Below are 17,425 nucleotides of genomic sequence, written 5' to 3'. Positions count from 1 at the left end.
CTCTGCCAACATGTATTTTAGGTGATCAAACATCTGTTTTGAAATGTAGATGTAAAAAGTAAGTTGTATTTGTTTTTCCTTAATCTTCCATGAACAGATATGCTGTGCTATCATCACACTTTTTGAACAACAGTCCTCTGCTGGCCTGTTGCAGGTAGGATAATCTGTGCAGTAAGACACACAGAAAAAACACTAAAGATAGGAGGGAAGTATGGCAGTTCTACAAAGAATAAAACTTGGAGACAAACAATGACTCCATAATCATAGCAAAGAGGATGCACCGTAATACTATAGTAAAATTCAAGGAGAGAAAATGAGAGATGACTAAAAGGGGCACATACAGGACTTCGGAAGTACAGATCCATACTCGATTTCATGACTTGGGGAATGTAATTATCCATTATATTACATCTATGTTTTATATACTCTTTGTGTACATTATGTTTCATTTAAAAAAGGAGAAAGAAAAATGTAATTAAGAAAATAACTGATGGGGCTGGGGATGTGGCTCAAGCGGTAGCGCGCTCGCCTGGCATGTGTGCGGCCCGGGTTCGATTCCCAGCACCACATACAAACAAAGATGTTGTGTCCACCGATAACTAAAAAAAATAAATAAATAAAAAATATTTAAAAAAAAAAAGAAAATAACTGATAAAAGAAAACTGATAATTGAAAAATTGATAAAAAAAAAAACACTACCATCAAGAACTTAACCTGGGAACATAAATAGTAAAACACACCTAGAAACCACTAAAAGGACTTCCTTGTATTAACTGAGGTTTGGGATTAAAACAGAAATTTAAGAGGTCATCTAATGCCAATCAAAGCAGGGAAAAGAAAAAAAAAAACCCTCAAAAATGTCCTTGTCAGATCCCTGAGAATAATCACATCTCTTCATGAAATATCCCACCCCAGGGCTGGGGTTGTGGCTCAGTGGTAGAGCATTTGCCTACCAGTGTGAGCATTCGATCTCAGTACCATAAATAGATAGACAGATAGATAGATAGATAGATAAAATGAAGGTCCATCAACATCTTAAACAAAAAAAAAAAGAAAGAAATATCCCACCCGAATTTTGGACAGATATGCATTGCTTTTCAAAACTGAAATCTGCACCCCTCAAACTTCTTCCCATTGCCTAGTTCTATTTTAAGACACCACAGAGAATTTTCAATATTTCGCCAAAATTCAATGGATATTTAAAAAATATATTTACTAATTCTTCTCTTTTTTTTTAAAGAGAGAGAGAGAGAGAGAGAGAGAGAGAATGTTAATATTTATTTTTTAGTTTTTGGCAGACACAACATCTTTTTTGTATGTGGTGCTGAGGATCGAACCCGGGCCGCACGCATGCCAGGCGAGTGCGCTACCGCTTGAGCCACATCCCCAGCCCACTAATTCTTCTCTTTAAGCTAACTATTACAAATTCCTTTACCTATTTTCACATGGTGACTTCTACAGTTAGTCATCATTCCTATGAAGGTTTCCTTCTGTGTAACGCCCACTATAAAAATATGGAATAAGGAACTAACAACCTCAACTCAAATGTATTAGTGAGAGGCACAATACCCACCCTCTGATCTATGTGCCACACTCTGTACTAATATTGAGCCCTACCCACAATCCGACACTCATAAAACATGGACAGACTGCTGAGGACTCACAAAGATTAAAGATTAAAGATGATTGACCAACTGAGTCAATCACAAATTTAAATAACCTAAATAGAAAACAAAAGAGAATTTGAGCTGGTTATTACTTTAAAACACTGTAAAACTGAGGGCTATTAATGAACCAAGTTATGAGAATTATGCAATATTTTTCTAAATATCAATTTACATGGCTAATTCTCATCTGTGTGGGATTACATGACAGTGATTTTGCCTAAAGGAAAGGTAATAAACTATCTGAATTCAAGATAGTGAGAGAATTCTATTATTCTAATTTGTTAAATAAACTTGCATACAAAAAAAAATTTTGACACAGAGAGGAAAAGGGATATCAGCTACATGAGAAGTTAAGACAGGAGGATCCCAAGTTCAAAGCCAATTAGCAACACCCCTAAGCAAATTAGTGATACTGTGTCTCAAAATAAAAAATAAAAAAGGACTGGGGATGTAGCTCACCTGGACTTAACTTCCAGTATCCACCACCAACACAAAAAAAAGAAAGAAAAATAGGGAATCAGAAAGTCTCAGTAACTTGCCCAAAGTAAAAACTTTCATATACAGTGTGTACACACAAAAGCATACATACAACAGTTTTCAAAATACATTTTTAAGTGAAAAGAGCGAGGCACACAAGCATATAAATAATCTCACTTGTGTGAAAGGGAAGAAAAAGTGTACACTTGCATACTGATGACTGTGTAAGTGAATGACTCTAGCAGGACTGAGAACAGATTGGAGGGGGAGTATGAAAGATAGAAGATAGGAAGAAAAAAAGACATTTTTGTTTTATACCTTCTCTATAGTTGAATTCTTTAAATCACACAAATATCTCTATTCTGTAAGTAAAGTAATAGTTGCTATTGACCAGGATATGGGCAAACACTACAGGTAGAATATAAATGCTGGCATAACACATCTAACATCTACAAAACTATTTGATAAACAGGTATAAAAAAAAAATCTTAAAATACAGTCTTTGCCTCAGAAACAAATCATGCTTCCAGAAACTTTTCCAAAGGAAATAATCATACATTATTATGCTTGCAATGATGTCTGTACAAGAATGTTCATTTCAGTATTATTTATAATAGGGAAATGCTGAAGCAATCTAAAATGACAATTAAGAAAGAAATTGTTTTAAAAATATTTTTGTGCAAGCACACAATGGGAAATTACAAAGCCGTTAAAAATTGTAGAAATTACTGTATTTTAACCTGGAAAGATGTACCAGTAAGTAAGGGCGGTTAGCAAATTAATAAAGTAATTTAGGGCTGGGGATGTGGCTCAAGCGGTAGCGCGCTCGCCTGGCATGCGTGCGGCCCGGGTTCGATCCTCAGCACCACATACCAACAAAGATGTTATGTCCGCAGAGAAATAAAAAAATAAATATTAAAAATTCTCTCTCTCTCTCTCTCTCCTCTCTCACTCTCTCCTAAAAAAAATTAAAAAATAAAAATAAAGTAATTTAGACAAAGAAATAATTTAAGTATAATTATTTAGAAAACATGAATTCAGTTATAACTTAATAAGTATGTTTAATGTGTTTATCATTCAAAGTTTATGATACGCTCTTTAAAAAAAGTAAGAATACTATTAAGAAAAGAAGCAGAGGTTAATTTACAATCTAATGAAGAAAACTGTCTTGTATAGGACTTTTAGGTCAATAAGTCATCTTATATGAGAAATAATGACACACAACTCATGTAAACATGTGGAGAAAAATGTTCCCATAAAATACTCATATAAACTTACCTCTTGCCTAGAAAGAGTCATGGGTAATTTTTCCTCTGCCAATTCAAGTTCTAATACTGGATTTGATGAAGTTAGTGGTTTCTGGTCCTCCTCTTTTGGCTGTATCTATATTAAGAGCCAAAAGAAATGAAATTTAGTTTTTAAAACACAGCTAATATTTATAATTCCATCACCTTAGCTATTCATGGACATTAAATAAGTTTCATACTGAAGGTTTTCTAAGTGTTTCTCTGAGGAAAGAAGTCATAATAAATGTACATGCCTTTAAGAGCTTATCAAACAAATCCATGTCAGGAACACAAGTAGAAAGCATGCACATGGGAGACAGCATTCTTAGTATAAAAAACTAACATAACCATAATGATTTGCAAAATCAAAACTCATGTTGCTGAAATTTACACTCTCCAAATTCTAAAAAAAAGTACTTTTTTCTTTATAACAATCAATTTGCTTCACCTTTGAGAAAAGTGTCCTACAGAGTTACCTGATTGTTGCTTAGCTTTAAAATGAAGACTAAAGAGAACTACTTTCCAATAGAAACTATGAAGCTTCAAGCTCTAGCTTTTTCCTATTTTGCCTTTTGAATGGTATTATTACAACTGCAGAGAAATCACTATTGGACATGTAGAAAAATTCCCAAGGTGATGCAGAACTGATCCACAAACTGAGCTAAATTCTTGTAGAAAAACAATGAAAAATGGCACTATTCTATACATGCCATCCAAGGAAAGAGTGACATTCTTGTTCATATGAACCTGAAGGGGAATGGGGTAGGAATCTCACATTTTTTTTCAAATATACTGCCCAAATCACTGAGAAAACTTATTTAAGCAATTTAGAAGTCCCACTGTGTGGTCTGTTGAAACACGGTTTCCTATCTAACCAGAAGACAAATCTAAAACACTGAGTGTAGGAAAATCTAAAATACTGAAAGGGGGAGTAAGATTCAAAGGACCATAAAAGCAAATCAACATCAATTATTATTAATTATTAAGAAAGAAACTCAATTTTAAAAAGCTCTAATGGTAAAAAATTATGTAATAGCCAGGCACAGTGGCACACACATATAATCCCAGTGGCTTGGGAGGCTGAGACAGGAAGATTGCGAGTTCAAAGCCAGCCTCAGCAATGGTGAGGCACTAAGCAACTCAGTGAGACCCTGTCTCTAAATAAAATATAATACAGAGCTGGTGCTGGGGCTCAGTGATCAAAAGCCCCTGAGTTCAATCCCCAGTACCCCCCACAAAAATTTTTTTAAATTATGTAATAAATGATCTTGTAGTTTATGGCTAAAGGCTGGACTCATCCTAGTTGATACTGAGGTAAAAGACTAAACTTTCATATTTTCACAGGACAAATCAGGACCAAGCCTTAAAAAAATTGTAATTAGTTTCTATAAAGGGAAAAAAAGCAATGGATACTATATTGTCACTACTACAAGAAGGAGCTATTAAAAATATCTTCAAAAACAAAAACCTGTGATTTCTTCTTAAGCATATCAATAGGTGTTTTTCAAAACCCTCAGGACTAAAAGCATTTTAAATTATATAATGGCCATTTATAGCTCTGGGGAAAAGAGCTAAGACATTTTGTCAGCTAGACTCGAAGTTACAACTAATATCTTTACAGTATTTATTTCACTTCAGCGCTTGCTTTCTTCTACGTAAGCAAAAAAGCCCTCCCACAGCACTGAGAAAATCTATGCAAAGCAAAAACTGCCACTTTCTTAATTTTTTTCCTACCTTATCAAGAAGTTAAAAAAGTTCAAATTTAGAGATCTGGGAACTGAGAAATCATCTCTCTGAATTGGATACAATAATTATTTACACAGAACTTATCTTAATTTCCTAAACTAGAAGTAAATCAGTATCTTTATAGGAAATAATCAAGATGCAAATATAAGCTTTTACATGTAAAAAGCCTTTAAAAATACTAACTATATTTTTCTTTAATACGTGCCTTTCCAACCTTATAAAATAAAGCCAAATGCATATACATAACATTTGCATTCCTCATGCTTCCTTCTGGAAAGGCTATGCCTTATAAACTAATTTCTAGAACCTTCCCTATTACATGCACAAGAGTATTATTTTATATTGATGTTTCATGAGCAAAAAGTTGATTCAAATAGTATTTTGATAGAATCTCTTAACTGTTGAGTTAAAATTATTAAACAAGATATAGAGTTAAAAAAAAATAACTTAAACCCGATTTCTCCACCTCATAAGCATTAACCCCTCCCAATAAAACCCCCAGCACATTATCAACAGGTAATCTGAAAATAGTTTCAGTCTTGCTTCCAAAACATACAAATAAAGCCTTTCAGACAACTCATTTGTTTCTAAACAATATTTCAAAGTTACATTTTCTATTCAATAAACTAAACAGTATCTGAAATGTTATAACTTATTACAATAAAAGCATATACATATACATGGTGCTATATTTCAGGCAGAGTTACTAAGGGCCCAAAAGGAATTATTAACAATGCAAACATAATCAATGGCTGAAAATATGAAGGAGAAAGCAGGGGAAATGCCATTGCTAATATCACTGTTGCTGAAGGAATAAAATGAACTGGACTCTTCTGAGATACAGTTTTATTGGGAGAGGTGAGGGAGAGAAGTGGTGGTGGAGAGGAAAATAAGGCAGCATCAGATCCAGGACTTAATTTTTTAAAAAAGGTCAAGCTTTGATCTCAAGCCACTTCATGCTGTCCACAAAAAGCCAAACCATTCCAAGCCAAAAGTCATGCATATATTTTCCTAAATTCAAGAATTTTTTTTTAAAAGCAAAACAAAAATAAAAACTCATACCTCTCCAGATGGCTTCTCACTTATAGGCTAATGTGTAACATTGATAAATTGAACAGAGATCAATAATTTTGTCATTTAACAATAGCTATATACATTTAAACGCAGAAATTTACAATTTAATATAAAAGCTCACATTCATACCTTGTAGCCGCATCTTTCAAAATATGCCTCCTCCTCTTTTTTCACAAGTTCACTACGTCTGAAATATTTTTTATTTTCCTATCAAAGAAAAAAATAAGTTAATAATAAATCCTTGAGCAAAATTGCATATTCCACAGTTATCAAGTGCTTTTAGAAAACTTTTAAAAATATTCTTCAGTTGCTCAAGAATTTGAAAGTACTTTTTGGTTCTCAATATGATCACATTGAGTCCCTGAAACATGCTACCTCTCTGGATATTGATATGTGATGAATATTTAAATTTTTCTTGCATTGTCATTTTAATAAGTGTGTACAACAGCATAGAAATCAATAATATAATATTGCTAAAATATAATATAATATTTGCTAAATATTATTTGCAATAATATAATATTTGCTAAAATATTACAAAATATTTCCTAAGATAAATATAAATTCAAAGATAATGTATACAAATGGATTCATTATTAATCACAGAAAATGGTATGTCTTAATTATTTTCACTTAACAGAAACAAACACTAAATATGGCATATATATACCCAACTTCTAAAATCTCACTAACAAGAAGGTTCCAAGAGAATGTCTAAATTTTTTGATGCTAATAGATAAGCTCTAAATCTACTGTGGCTAAAAAGATATTAGTTCTTCATATATTCTATTGTGAAAACTTCAGCCTAATTTATAATCTTACTACTATCTGCACCTCTGCCTCCTGGATCTTTACTGCATTGATAACTTTGCTCAACTACAGATACTGTCCCATTTTATTAATAGTAATTATAACAGAATCTCAATAATACCTCTCCACATGTATTTAGCACCTCTAGTTTCAAAAGCTCATTCATTCAGGCAATTACCACCAGTAGATACTAAAACATTAGAAGGATATAATGGTGACAATGGAAAGATCAGGCTGCCAACACTTGAACCCACTGATCAAGTTTGGCATTTGTAAAAGATTATATACCTCTATGTGATACCACAAGAAGTACTCAGCACCATCTATCAAATATTCTTTACCCTTACTGTAGGAGTAGAGAAGTAAACAAAATGGTAACAACAGTAATTAATCAAACAAATCTAGGATGTGTACAAAATTAGTCCTCCTTTCTCCAACATGTCAATAGTGTTGGAGGGAGAGCAGCTGGAGGAATAAAAACATTCTCGATTAAAAGAAACCAAGAGTCACAATAAATGAATTCAATTAGATTTGTGTGGATCTCATTTGAACAAACCAATGGTTAAAAACATATATATGTATAATTTGACTGGGGATATATTAATATGAATTTGATACAGCTTAAGGAAACTATTTTAATTTTGTTAGATGTGATCATATTTTGGTGATATAAAAATATGTCTAATTTTTAGTTACAGGTACTAGGGGAAGGGTATACAAGTTCATTATACAATTCAATTTTTGTGAAAGTTTAAATAAAATAAAGTTTACAAGTTCATTCATTAACTCAATAAACACCAACACACTTACCTACCATACACCAAGCACACCCCCTTCAGACACAAAGATGAAGATGTTACTGTGGCAAAGAATTGATGACATCATCTAATTATCAAACTACCATGACAAAAATGTGAGCAAATGATATTAATCCCCTTTTAGAGATGAGAAAGTTGAGAATTAGGAAAGGTTGTAACATTTCAAGAACTTAATAGATCTGATGAGTAACAGAGCCAGGACTAGAACTCTGGTCCTTAAATCCTTTGTACTTATCTAGTTTTCCTAGCTAATTAGTCCCTCTAAAAATTCAGTATTTTAGATTGTTCCTTTTAACTATGTAGTATGTAAATATTACATTCCAAATAGGTAAGCTGACAAACACCTATTAGCATCCTTTCAGGAAGAGTTGATATAGCTATATAAGAAATAAAAGGAATGCCAAGGCCAGAGCCCAAGTCCAATTATGTTACCTCTGACTACCATGTCTCCATTCCATTGAATACCCCTAACAAAAGCTTAAGACTAGAACGTCTCAAAATGTCATCCATAGACCCCTACCTGCTGCTTTTCAAAGATTCTTGCACTTTGTCCGAGTTGTACTTTCTAGATTATAAAACTAAAGATTCACAGGTCTAAAGTGCACACACCTTCCTACCACATCACCTGAAATGTCTGTCTTCACTAAACAAGGTTATCAAATGTCAAAAATAATATGCAAACAACATGAATTTAGAATTACCATCCCTCCAATTATGTTAAAATCATGTTTATATAAATGGATACAAATATTAACAAAAGCCCTGTAAAAGCCAGGTGCGGTGGTGCATACCTATAATCCCAGAGGCTTGGGAGGCTAAGGCAGGAGCCTCAGCAACTTAGCAAGGCCCTAAGCAACTCAGTGATACCCTGTCCCTAAATAAAATATAAAAAAGGGCTGAGGGGACTGGGGTTGTGGCTCAGTGGTGGAGCGCTCGCCTAGCATGTGTGAGGTCCTGGGTTCGATTCTCAGCACCTCATAAAAATAAAGGCATTGTGTTGTGTCCATCTACACCTAACAAATAAACTTTAAAAATAAAATAAAATTTAAAAATAGAGGTATTTTGTCCAACTACAACTAAAAAAAAAGGTGGGGGGGCTGAGGCTGTGGCTCAGCGGTTAAGTGCCCCTGGGTTCAATATCCTGTACCAAAAAAAAAAAAAAAACCCTCTGCAAAAAGGTAAAAGGCACTAGGATTTACAACTATAGAGCCTAATACCCAATTCAAAACAGTATGTGTGAGATCACAAACCATGAGGCAAGTCAACATCTCGTTAGCGTGAAACAAACCTTAAGAGTCTGAAGTAATACATCAAACAGGAGGGCATACAATTTAAAGAGACACAATGCTTTTCAAAGTGAAAGAATCAGAAAGTGTTAGAAAATCCTATAAGCCATGCAATGTATTTTTTCAGTGATGTCAGTGAAAAATCTTGAGAAAATAAAAAATAAAACAAGTTCAAGAAAAGAAGACAACCAAGCAGAGAACAAACCAAATGATTCTGCTTACATAAAATTCTAGAAAAATGTAATCTACCTGAAGTAACCAAAAGCAGGTCAGTGGCTGCCTGTGACAGAATGCAGGGAAAGACAAGGAGGAGGGATTATGAAGAGGCATAAGGAGACCTTTGGGTGAGATTGGTATGTTCACTCTCTTCATTCTGCAGACAGTTTTGCTGAACACAGGTCAAAACTCACCTGTACACTCTACATACAGTATGGGTTGAGGGTGTAACTCTGTGGTATAGGGCTTGCCTAGCATGCACAAGGACCTGGGTTGGACCTCCAGCATCCCATCCAAAACAAAAACAAAACCCAGGACATATAGTGTTTAGTATGCCAAAGCTTAAAAAATAAATAAAATTCCACAAATAAGAAGAATTATAAGAATGATGGGCAACAGTGAGAGAGGGGCTGAGGGAGGGTAAGAAAATGGAGAGAAGGGAGAGAATAACAACCAGTAGTGGTGGTGATATTATTTACATTATCTGACTTTAAGACTTATCAGGATGCTACAGTGATCACAGAGAGTGGCACAGGCATAAGGATCAGCAAACATGTCACTGGAAAAGAACACAGCACCCAGAATGAAGCCACACTTACACAACTGTCTGATTTTTGATAAAGATACCACAACTATACAAAGGGAAAAATACTTTCAGTAAATAGTGAACTGGATATCCATAAGAAAATCAGCAAACTACAACCCCTACTCTGCATAATACAAAAAAAAAACTGACTCGAATTTTTAGAAACTCCTAGTTTTTTTATAAAAGATAAACTATAAACTTTTAGAAGATGATATAAGGGGATAGTTTTACAATTTACTCTTTGAGTATTTGGAGGTGGAATGGTGGGAGTGTATCATTAGGTGTAAGTTTAATTCTCAAAAAACTGCCAAATGGTTTTCCAACTGGTTATATTATTTTAAATTCCCAGACAAGTCACAGAAAATGATAAGCCAACATATTGGAAAGCCTGGAGTGGTGGCATACATCTATAGTTCCAGAACTCTGGAAGCTGAGGTGCAAGGATCATTTAAGCCTAGGGGTTTGAGACCAGTCTGGGCAACAGAATAATACTACATTTCAAAAAGACCCAAACAAACCAACAAACAAACTGGCAAATTGAGATCTATCAAAACTAAAAGATTTTATGATCAAAAGATAGTTAGGGCCAGGCTCAGTAGAGCACAACTGTAATCCCAGCGGCTTGGGAGGCTGAGGCAGGAGGATCAAGAGTTCAAAGCCAGTCTCAGAAAAAGCAAGGTGCTGGGGCTGGAGATGTGGCTCAGCGGTAGCGCGCTCGCCTGGCATGCGTGCGGCCCGGGTTCGATCCTCAGCACCACATACCAACAAAGATGTTGTGTCTGCCGAGAACTAAAAAATAAATATTAAAAAAATTCTCTCTCTCTCTCTCTCTCTCTCTCTCTCCTCTCTCACTCTCTCTTAAAAAAAAAAAAAAGAAAAGAAAAAGCAAGGTGCTAAACAACTCAGTGAAAACTTGTCTTAAAATTTAAAAAATACAAAATTAGGGCTGAAGATGTGGCTCAGTGATAGAGTGACCCTCAGTTCAATACCCAGTACCACCACCACCACCACCCCCAAAAAATAGTCTATTTACTCTGTTGACATCTGCACTGTAGGTGAAAAGCATGGTAAAGCTGGCCACAGCCTTAGAAATAATCAAGGCAGTGGCACAAAACTTTTGTATTTAGAGGGAGCCAGTTTTACTTCTGAATCTCCTTGATGAAGTACAAGTTGAACATCTCTTATTTAAATGCTTGAAAGTGTTTTGGATTTCAGATTTTTTTGAATTCTGGAATATTTGCACATACATAACAAGGTATCTTGGGGATGGAACCCAAATTTAAACACAAAATTCACATATGTTTTATACACACTTCACACATAAAACCTGAAGGTAATTTTATATGATGTTTTTAGTGTGCCTATGCTTTGAAAATTCCACTGAGGTCAAGTGTGGAATTTTCCTCTTGTGGCATAATGTCTGCGCTCAAAAAGTCTTGGATTCTGGAGGATTTCAGATTTAGGATTAAGAATGCTCAACCTACAGCAAAATTTTTAATTTTACTAGGCATTAATCCTTGACTTTTTTTTCCACATCCTGTATGACAAAACAAAGTATACAAAAATAATATTTCCTTTTTACCTAAGTATGATGGTTATCTGGTGGAAAAGCAATCAAACAATCAAGCTGTAAACTAAATCAGTGTTCTTCTTCTTAATACTATTTTGTCATACACAAATACTGACAAACCATAATTATCCAGACTTGAATATCTGTCAGACAACTTCCTAAAACTGAACACCATGAACCCATCACTTTAAGAAAAAAAACTAGTAGTATTTATTGGCTGTGATGAAATTCCAGCTTTCAAGCAAAAATTAAAAGTGTGGAGGACTTGGGCCTGCCATCATGAGCTTGACGGTTTCCTAGTGCTTAAAGAAACTACATTAGATCAGCAGATATTAAATAATACAACTTTAATGCTGTGTAATAAAATGTGTCAAGTTTCTCAATTTTACTTTTAAAATTTGGTAAATACTAATAGATATGATACATCAACAAAAGCTGGTGTCCTCAATAACTTAAGAGTAAGAAGAGGTCCTGAGACCAAAAGCTTTGAAAACTGGTGACCTAATTACTGTTATGCAATAAAGGAAAGGAGAACAATTTAAGGAGGTTCCTAAATTAGGTGTTCTTTCTCCTTTTTTTAGTACCTCTCCAAAAAAATCTTAGCTTTCCATTCCATGAAGAGCAGACCCATAAACTTTGTATGTGTTGGGGAAGAGGAAAGATGGGGAAACAAAAAGATTGAGTTTAATAGGAAGGAACGTTCGAAGATGGGATCTGAGACCGTCCTTCCTGTTTCAGCTGGGCACAAACCCTTAAACGACAGAAGTCAACTTTCGGAACTGAGGTAGATCCAGAGAGTATCCACAGATGGGAGTGGGTCAGAGCGGGTTGTTTACCTAAGTAAACTGCTAGGGGAAAGAAGGCAGGAAAAAAGGGGGAAAGTCGAAACAACAAAAACAACAACAAAAAAAACACCTTGAGTTTTCCTGCAATTCTCACACTTCCATCCATGAAGATTCCCCAGAAAGGGACCGAAGGATGGATCTAGAAAGGGCCTTCCGGGACAGAGGCAGGACTGTCGCCCAGCCCCATGTCTGCCCTAAATGCTCGCACCCCGGCATCCCCTGACACACAAATACACCATCTTCGACCCTCAGCCCCCACAACCACAAGGACCCTTACCACCAACAGGTTTCTCTCTTCCACCAGCTGCCGCTTCCGGGAAATCTCTGATCTCAAAATGTCCATCTCGCTGCACGGGGTTAAGCTCCAGATCCCCTCTCCACTCCCTGGGAGCTAACCTCAGACGGCCCGCCGCCGTACACTCACTACAAACAACCCAAACTACCGGAGGACAACAGACGGGATCTGCTTCCGGCGGAAGCTGGAACAAGAGAGAGGAGGATAAAAGCGCCGGAGATGCTTGTTAGTGAAGCGGCTTTGGAACAGCGCCGCCTGGCGGCACCCTCCAGAAGCGCGCTCGCAATCCCCGCTGTGAAAATGGACTGAAAAACAAGCCTTCTGAAGAGTGAGGAGGTAGTAGGCCGCATCTTGTACGTTTGTACCTGCTAGTTAGGGCCAAAAGCCTACTAGAACACATCAGTTATGTTAAGATGCCATCTTTACTAGAAGTTCTTATTAGTGTTCCCCAAGTTACTGGCTTGCCAAGGTTAATGTACTAGATACGGAGTGAGAAAAACCTTAATAATACTAGCTTATGGGTGTTGAGTTAAAGGGTGGTTAAATGTCCTGTGGAGTTAGACATCTTCATCTAGAGTATTTCTCTACTCCCTCAACTCTACGTTGCATTAATAGCTTGATAATATTATTCAACATCTACCTTAAGCTAACAGATCATCTTTTTCTGTCATGCATTCAGCAATCAAGATTTTTTTTTTTTTGTCTTTTTTTCCAACATTTTTACTGGCTCATTATAATACATAATGATGGGATTTTGTTGTTACATATTCGTATGTGCACACATTATAACAATATAATTTGGCCACTATCACTCCCCAGCCCTTTACCCCCTCCCTCAATACTATTATCCACTCCTGGTCTCTTTCCTCTACTGATCGCCCTTTGACTTTCATGTGATCTGCCCCCACCTTTTTTTTTTCCTTTTTCTTCTCTAGCTTTTGCACATGAGAGAAAACATATAATCCTTGACCTTCTGAGATAGACTTATTTCACTTACTATAATGGTCTCTAGTTCCATCCATTTTCCTGCAAATGACATGATTTTATTTTTCTTTATGATTGACTTAAACTCTATTGTGTAAATATACCACATTTTCTTTATTCATTCATCTATTCGTGGACATCTAGGCTGGTTCCATAGTTTGGATACTGTAAATTGTGCTACTTGGTATAAACGTGGGTAGGCATCAAATATGGAGGAGTGGTACAGTTGGGTCATATGATGGTTCCATACCTAGGCTTTTTATATTTATATATATAAGCATATATATTTATAAATATATAAAAGCATATATATATATATTAAAAGCATATATATATATATATGCTTTTATTTTATTTTATTTTATTTATTTATTTTTCATATGGTGCTGAGGATAGAACCCAGCGCCACGCATGAGCTAGATAAGGCTGTACCACTGAGCCACAACCCCAGCCCCATACCTAGTCTTTTGCGGAATCTTCATGCTGATTTCCATACTGTTTGTACTCATTTATGGTGCCACCAGCAGTGTAAAAGTGTTCTTTTCTCTCCACATTGTCTCCAGCATTTATTATTGCTTATATTCTTGATGATTGCCATTCAAACTGGAGTGAGATGAAATCTCAGTGTAGTTTTAATTTGCATTTCTCTAATTGTTAATAATGTTGAACTTTTTTTCCATATATTTGTTGTACATTTATATTTCTTCTTTAAGAAGTGCCTGTTTAATTAATTTCCCTATTTATTCATTAGGTTATTTGATTTTTTGGTGTAAAGTGTTTTGAGTTCTTTATATATTCTGAATATTAATTATCTGTCACAAGAGTTGCTAGCAAAGATTTTCTCTGATTCTTATAAATTCTCTTGTCACATTCCTAATTCCTTTGATATGCAGAAGCTTTTTACTTTGGTTAAATTAACCCTTTCATTAACTCTTGGCATTATTCCCTGAGTTTTAGGAATTTTACTGAAAAAGTTTTTGCCTGTGCCTATATTCTGGATTGTTAACCTAACGTTTGCTTCTAGAAGTGGCATAGTTTCTGGTCTAATTCCTAGGTGTTTGATCTATTTTAAGTTGATTTTTTGTGCAGGGTACATTAGGGTCTAGTTTCATTCTTCGATATAAGGCTAACTAGTGTTCCAAGCACCATTTATTAAAATGCTGTCTTTTAAAAAAATTTAAAAGGCTATCTTTTCTCCAAGGTATGCTTTTTGGAAACTTTCTTAAGGATTAGAACACTGTAGGTGTGTGGGCTTATCTCAGTGTCTTCTATTCTATACCATTGGGCTGGTCTGTTATGCCAGTACTATGCAGTTTTTGTTACTATAATTCTATAATATAATTTGAAGTCAGGTATTGTGATACCTCCAGCATTGCTTTTTGACTTAGATTTGCTTTGTCTATTCTGGGTCTTTTATTTTTCAAAATAAATTTTAGGACTTTTTTTTTTTGCTAGTTCTGTGAAGAATGACATTTGACATTTGTGTTTTGATAGGGACTGAATTAAATCTGTATATTGCTTTTGATAGTATTGCCATTTTAACAATATTAATTCTGCCTATGTATTAACACTGAAGGTAATTCCATCTTCTTGTGTCTTCTTCAATTTCTTTCTTCACTGTTTTCAGTTTTCATTGGAGAAGTCTTTCACCTCCTTAGTTAGATTTATTCATATATATATATATATATATATATATATATATATATATATATATATAAAATCTTTTAGTTGTAGTTGGACACAGTACCTTTATTATATATATTTACTTTTATGTGGTGCTGAGGATTGAACCCAGCTCCTCACACATGCTAGGTAAGGGCTCTACCGCTGAGCCACAACCTCAGCCCCTCCTAGATATATTTTTTAGTTTATTGTGAATACAATTGTTTTCCTGATTTCTTTTTCAGCAGATTCACTATTGGTATATAGGAAAGATGCTGATTTTTGTATGCTGATTTTGTAACCTGATGCTTTGACAAATTTGTTTACTAGCTCTAGCAGTCTTTTGGTGGAGTTTTTTTGGATCTTCTAAGTATAGGATCATATCATCTGCAGACAGTGATAATTTGATTTCTTCCTTTTCTATTTTATTTACTCTGGCTAGAATTTCTAGCAGTATATTAAATAGGAGTGGTGAGAATGGACATCCTTGTCTTGTTAAAGGAATTGCTTTCATTTTCCCCCATTTACTATGAAGTTGGCTTTGGGTTTTTCATATATAGCTTTTATGATGTTAAAGTAGGTTCCTTCTATCCCCAGTTTCTTCAGTGCTTTTATCATGAATGGGTGCTGAATTTTGCCAAAGTATTCTCTGCATCTATTGAGATGACTAAGTGATTTTTGTCCTTAACTCTATTTATGTGGTCAGTTACATTTATTGATTTGCAAACGTTAAAACATTCTTGCATCTCTGGAATAAAACCAACTTGGTAAAGATGTACAATCTTCTTAATATGTTGTTGAATATGATTTATTAATATTTTGTTAAATATTTTTGCATCTAAGTTCATCAGGGATATTGGTCTTTAGTTCTCTTTCCTTGATGTGTCCTCATCTGGTTTTGTTATGAGTGTGATACTGGCTTCATAGGATGAATTTGGAAGTGTCCCATCCCTTTCCACTTCATGGAATAATTTGAGGAGTACTGGCAATAGTTCTTCTTTAAAGGTCTGGTAGAATTCAGCTAAGAATCCAACTGGCTCTGGGCTTTTCTTTATTGCAAGGATTTTTATTACTGCTTCTGTCTCATTATAAGTTATTGATCTGTGTAGATTTTCTGTGTCCTCTTGATTCAATTTTGGCAGATCATTGAAGAATTCCTAGACTCAAATGAGAATAGTGACACAACATACCAGAACCTCTGGAACACCATGAAGGCAGTTCTAAGAGTAATGTCTATAGCTATAAGTGCCTTCATAAAATCTGAATCCTCCATAAACAACCTAATAAGCATGTCGAAGCCCTTTAAAAGAGGAACAAAACCAGATGAGGACACATCAAGGCAGATCATGTCTCTAGAAATGTATGCATTTCTTCTAGGTTTTCCAGTTTATTGGAGAATAGGTTTTCAAAATAGTCCCTAATGATCTACTAGATTTCTGTGATGTCTGTAGTGATTTCTCCTTTTTCATCTCAATTTTATTAATTTGAGTCTTCTTTTGCTCTCGGTTAGTTTGGCTAAAGGATATTGTTCATCTTTTCAAAGAGACAGCTCATTGTTTCATTGACCCTTTGTATTATGTTTTTACTCTCAAGTTCATTGATTTCAGCTCTGATCTTCCTTCCTTCCTTTCTTCTACTGGTTTGCAAATGGTTTGATCCTCTTTTAAAGGGCTTCGACATACTTATTAGATTGTTTATGGAGGATTCAGATTTTATGTAGGCACTTACAGCTATAGACATTACTCTTAGAACTGCCTTCATGGTGTTCCAGAGGTTCTGGTATGTTGTGTCACTATTCTCATTTGAGTCTAGGAATTCTTCAATTTCTCCCTCAATTTACTTTCTCGTCCATTCATCACTCAGACGTGTATTGTTCAATCTCTGTAGTGTTTTATTGTGTTGATTTCTAATTTCCTTCCATTATTATCTGTAAGATACAAGGAATTATGTCAAATAAGATTTTCAATGACATGATCAGATATGTAGTCAGAAAAAAGTTAAATCCAATTCAAGAAGAAAAATTAAATTGGGGAGAAAAAAATACATGTCAGAGAATTTGTTTTCGTTTTTATTTTGAGGCAGAGTCTCACTATGTTGCCTAGA

General features: G+C 35.0%; 1 protein-coding gene across 3 annotated transcripts in view; it reads right to left on the bottom strand.

Annotated features, from left to right (window-relative positions):
• Prpf18 (pre-mRNA processing factor 18) overlaps window positions 1-12,842 on the bottom strand; it is a 38,704-nt gene extending 25,862 nt beyond the window's left edge. For 2 of the 3 annotated variants that reach the window (XM_026410258.2, XM_026410260.2), the window contains exons 1-4: window positions 12,659-12,842; window positions 6,380-6,457; window positions 6,239-6,265; window positions 3,423-3,527 (exon numbers count right to left, since the gene is read on the bottom strand). In XM_026410258.2, coding sequence (XP_026266043.1) covers window positions 3,423-3,527; window positions 6,239-6,265; window positions 6,380-6,457; window positions 12,659-12,724 — 276 coding nt within the window. In that variant the 5' untranslated portion in view covers window positions 12,725-12,842. The remainder of the gene's footprint in view (window positions 1-3,422; window positions 3,528-6,238; window positions 6,266-6,379; window positions 6,458-12,658) is intronic. The other variant, XM_026410259.2, reaches the window with a different exon arrangement.
• Window positions 12,843-17,425: the final 4,583 nt, after the last annotated feature.

This window comes from Urocitellus parryii, chromosome 9 (assembly GCF_045843805.1).
Source record: "Urocitellus parryii isolate mUroPar1 chromosome 9, mUroPar1.hap1, whole genome shotgun sequence".
NCBI lineage: Eukaryota > Metazoa > Chordata > Mammalia > Rodentia > Sciuridae > Urocitellus > Urocitellus parryii.
Note: the sequence above shows the minus strand (reverse complement) of the source record. Positions and strands in the feature narration are given on the sequence as shown.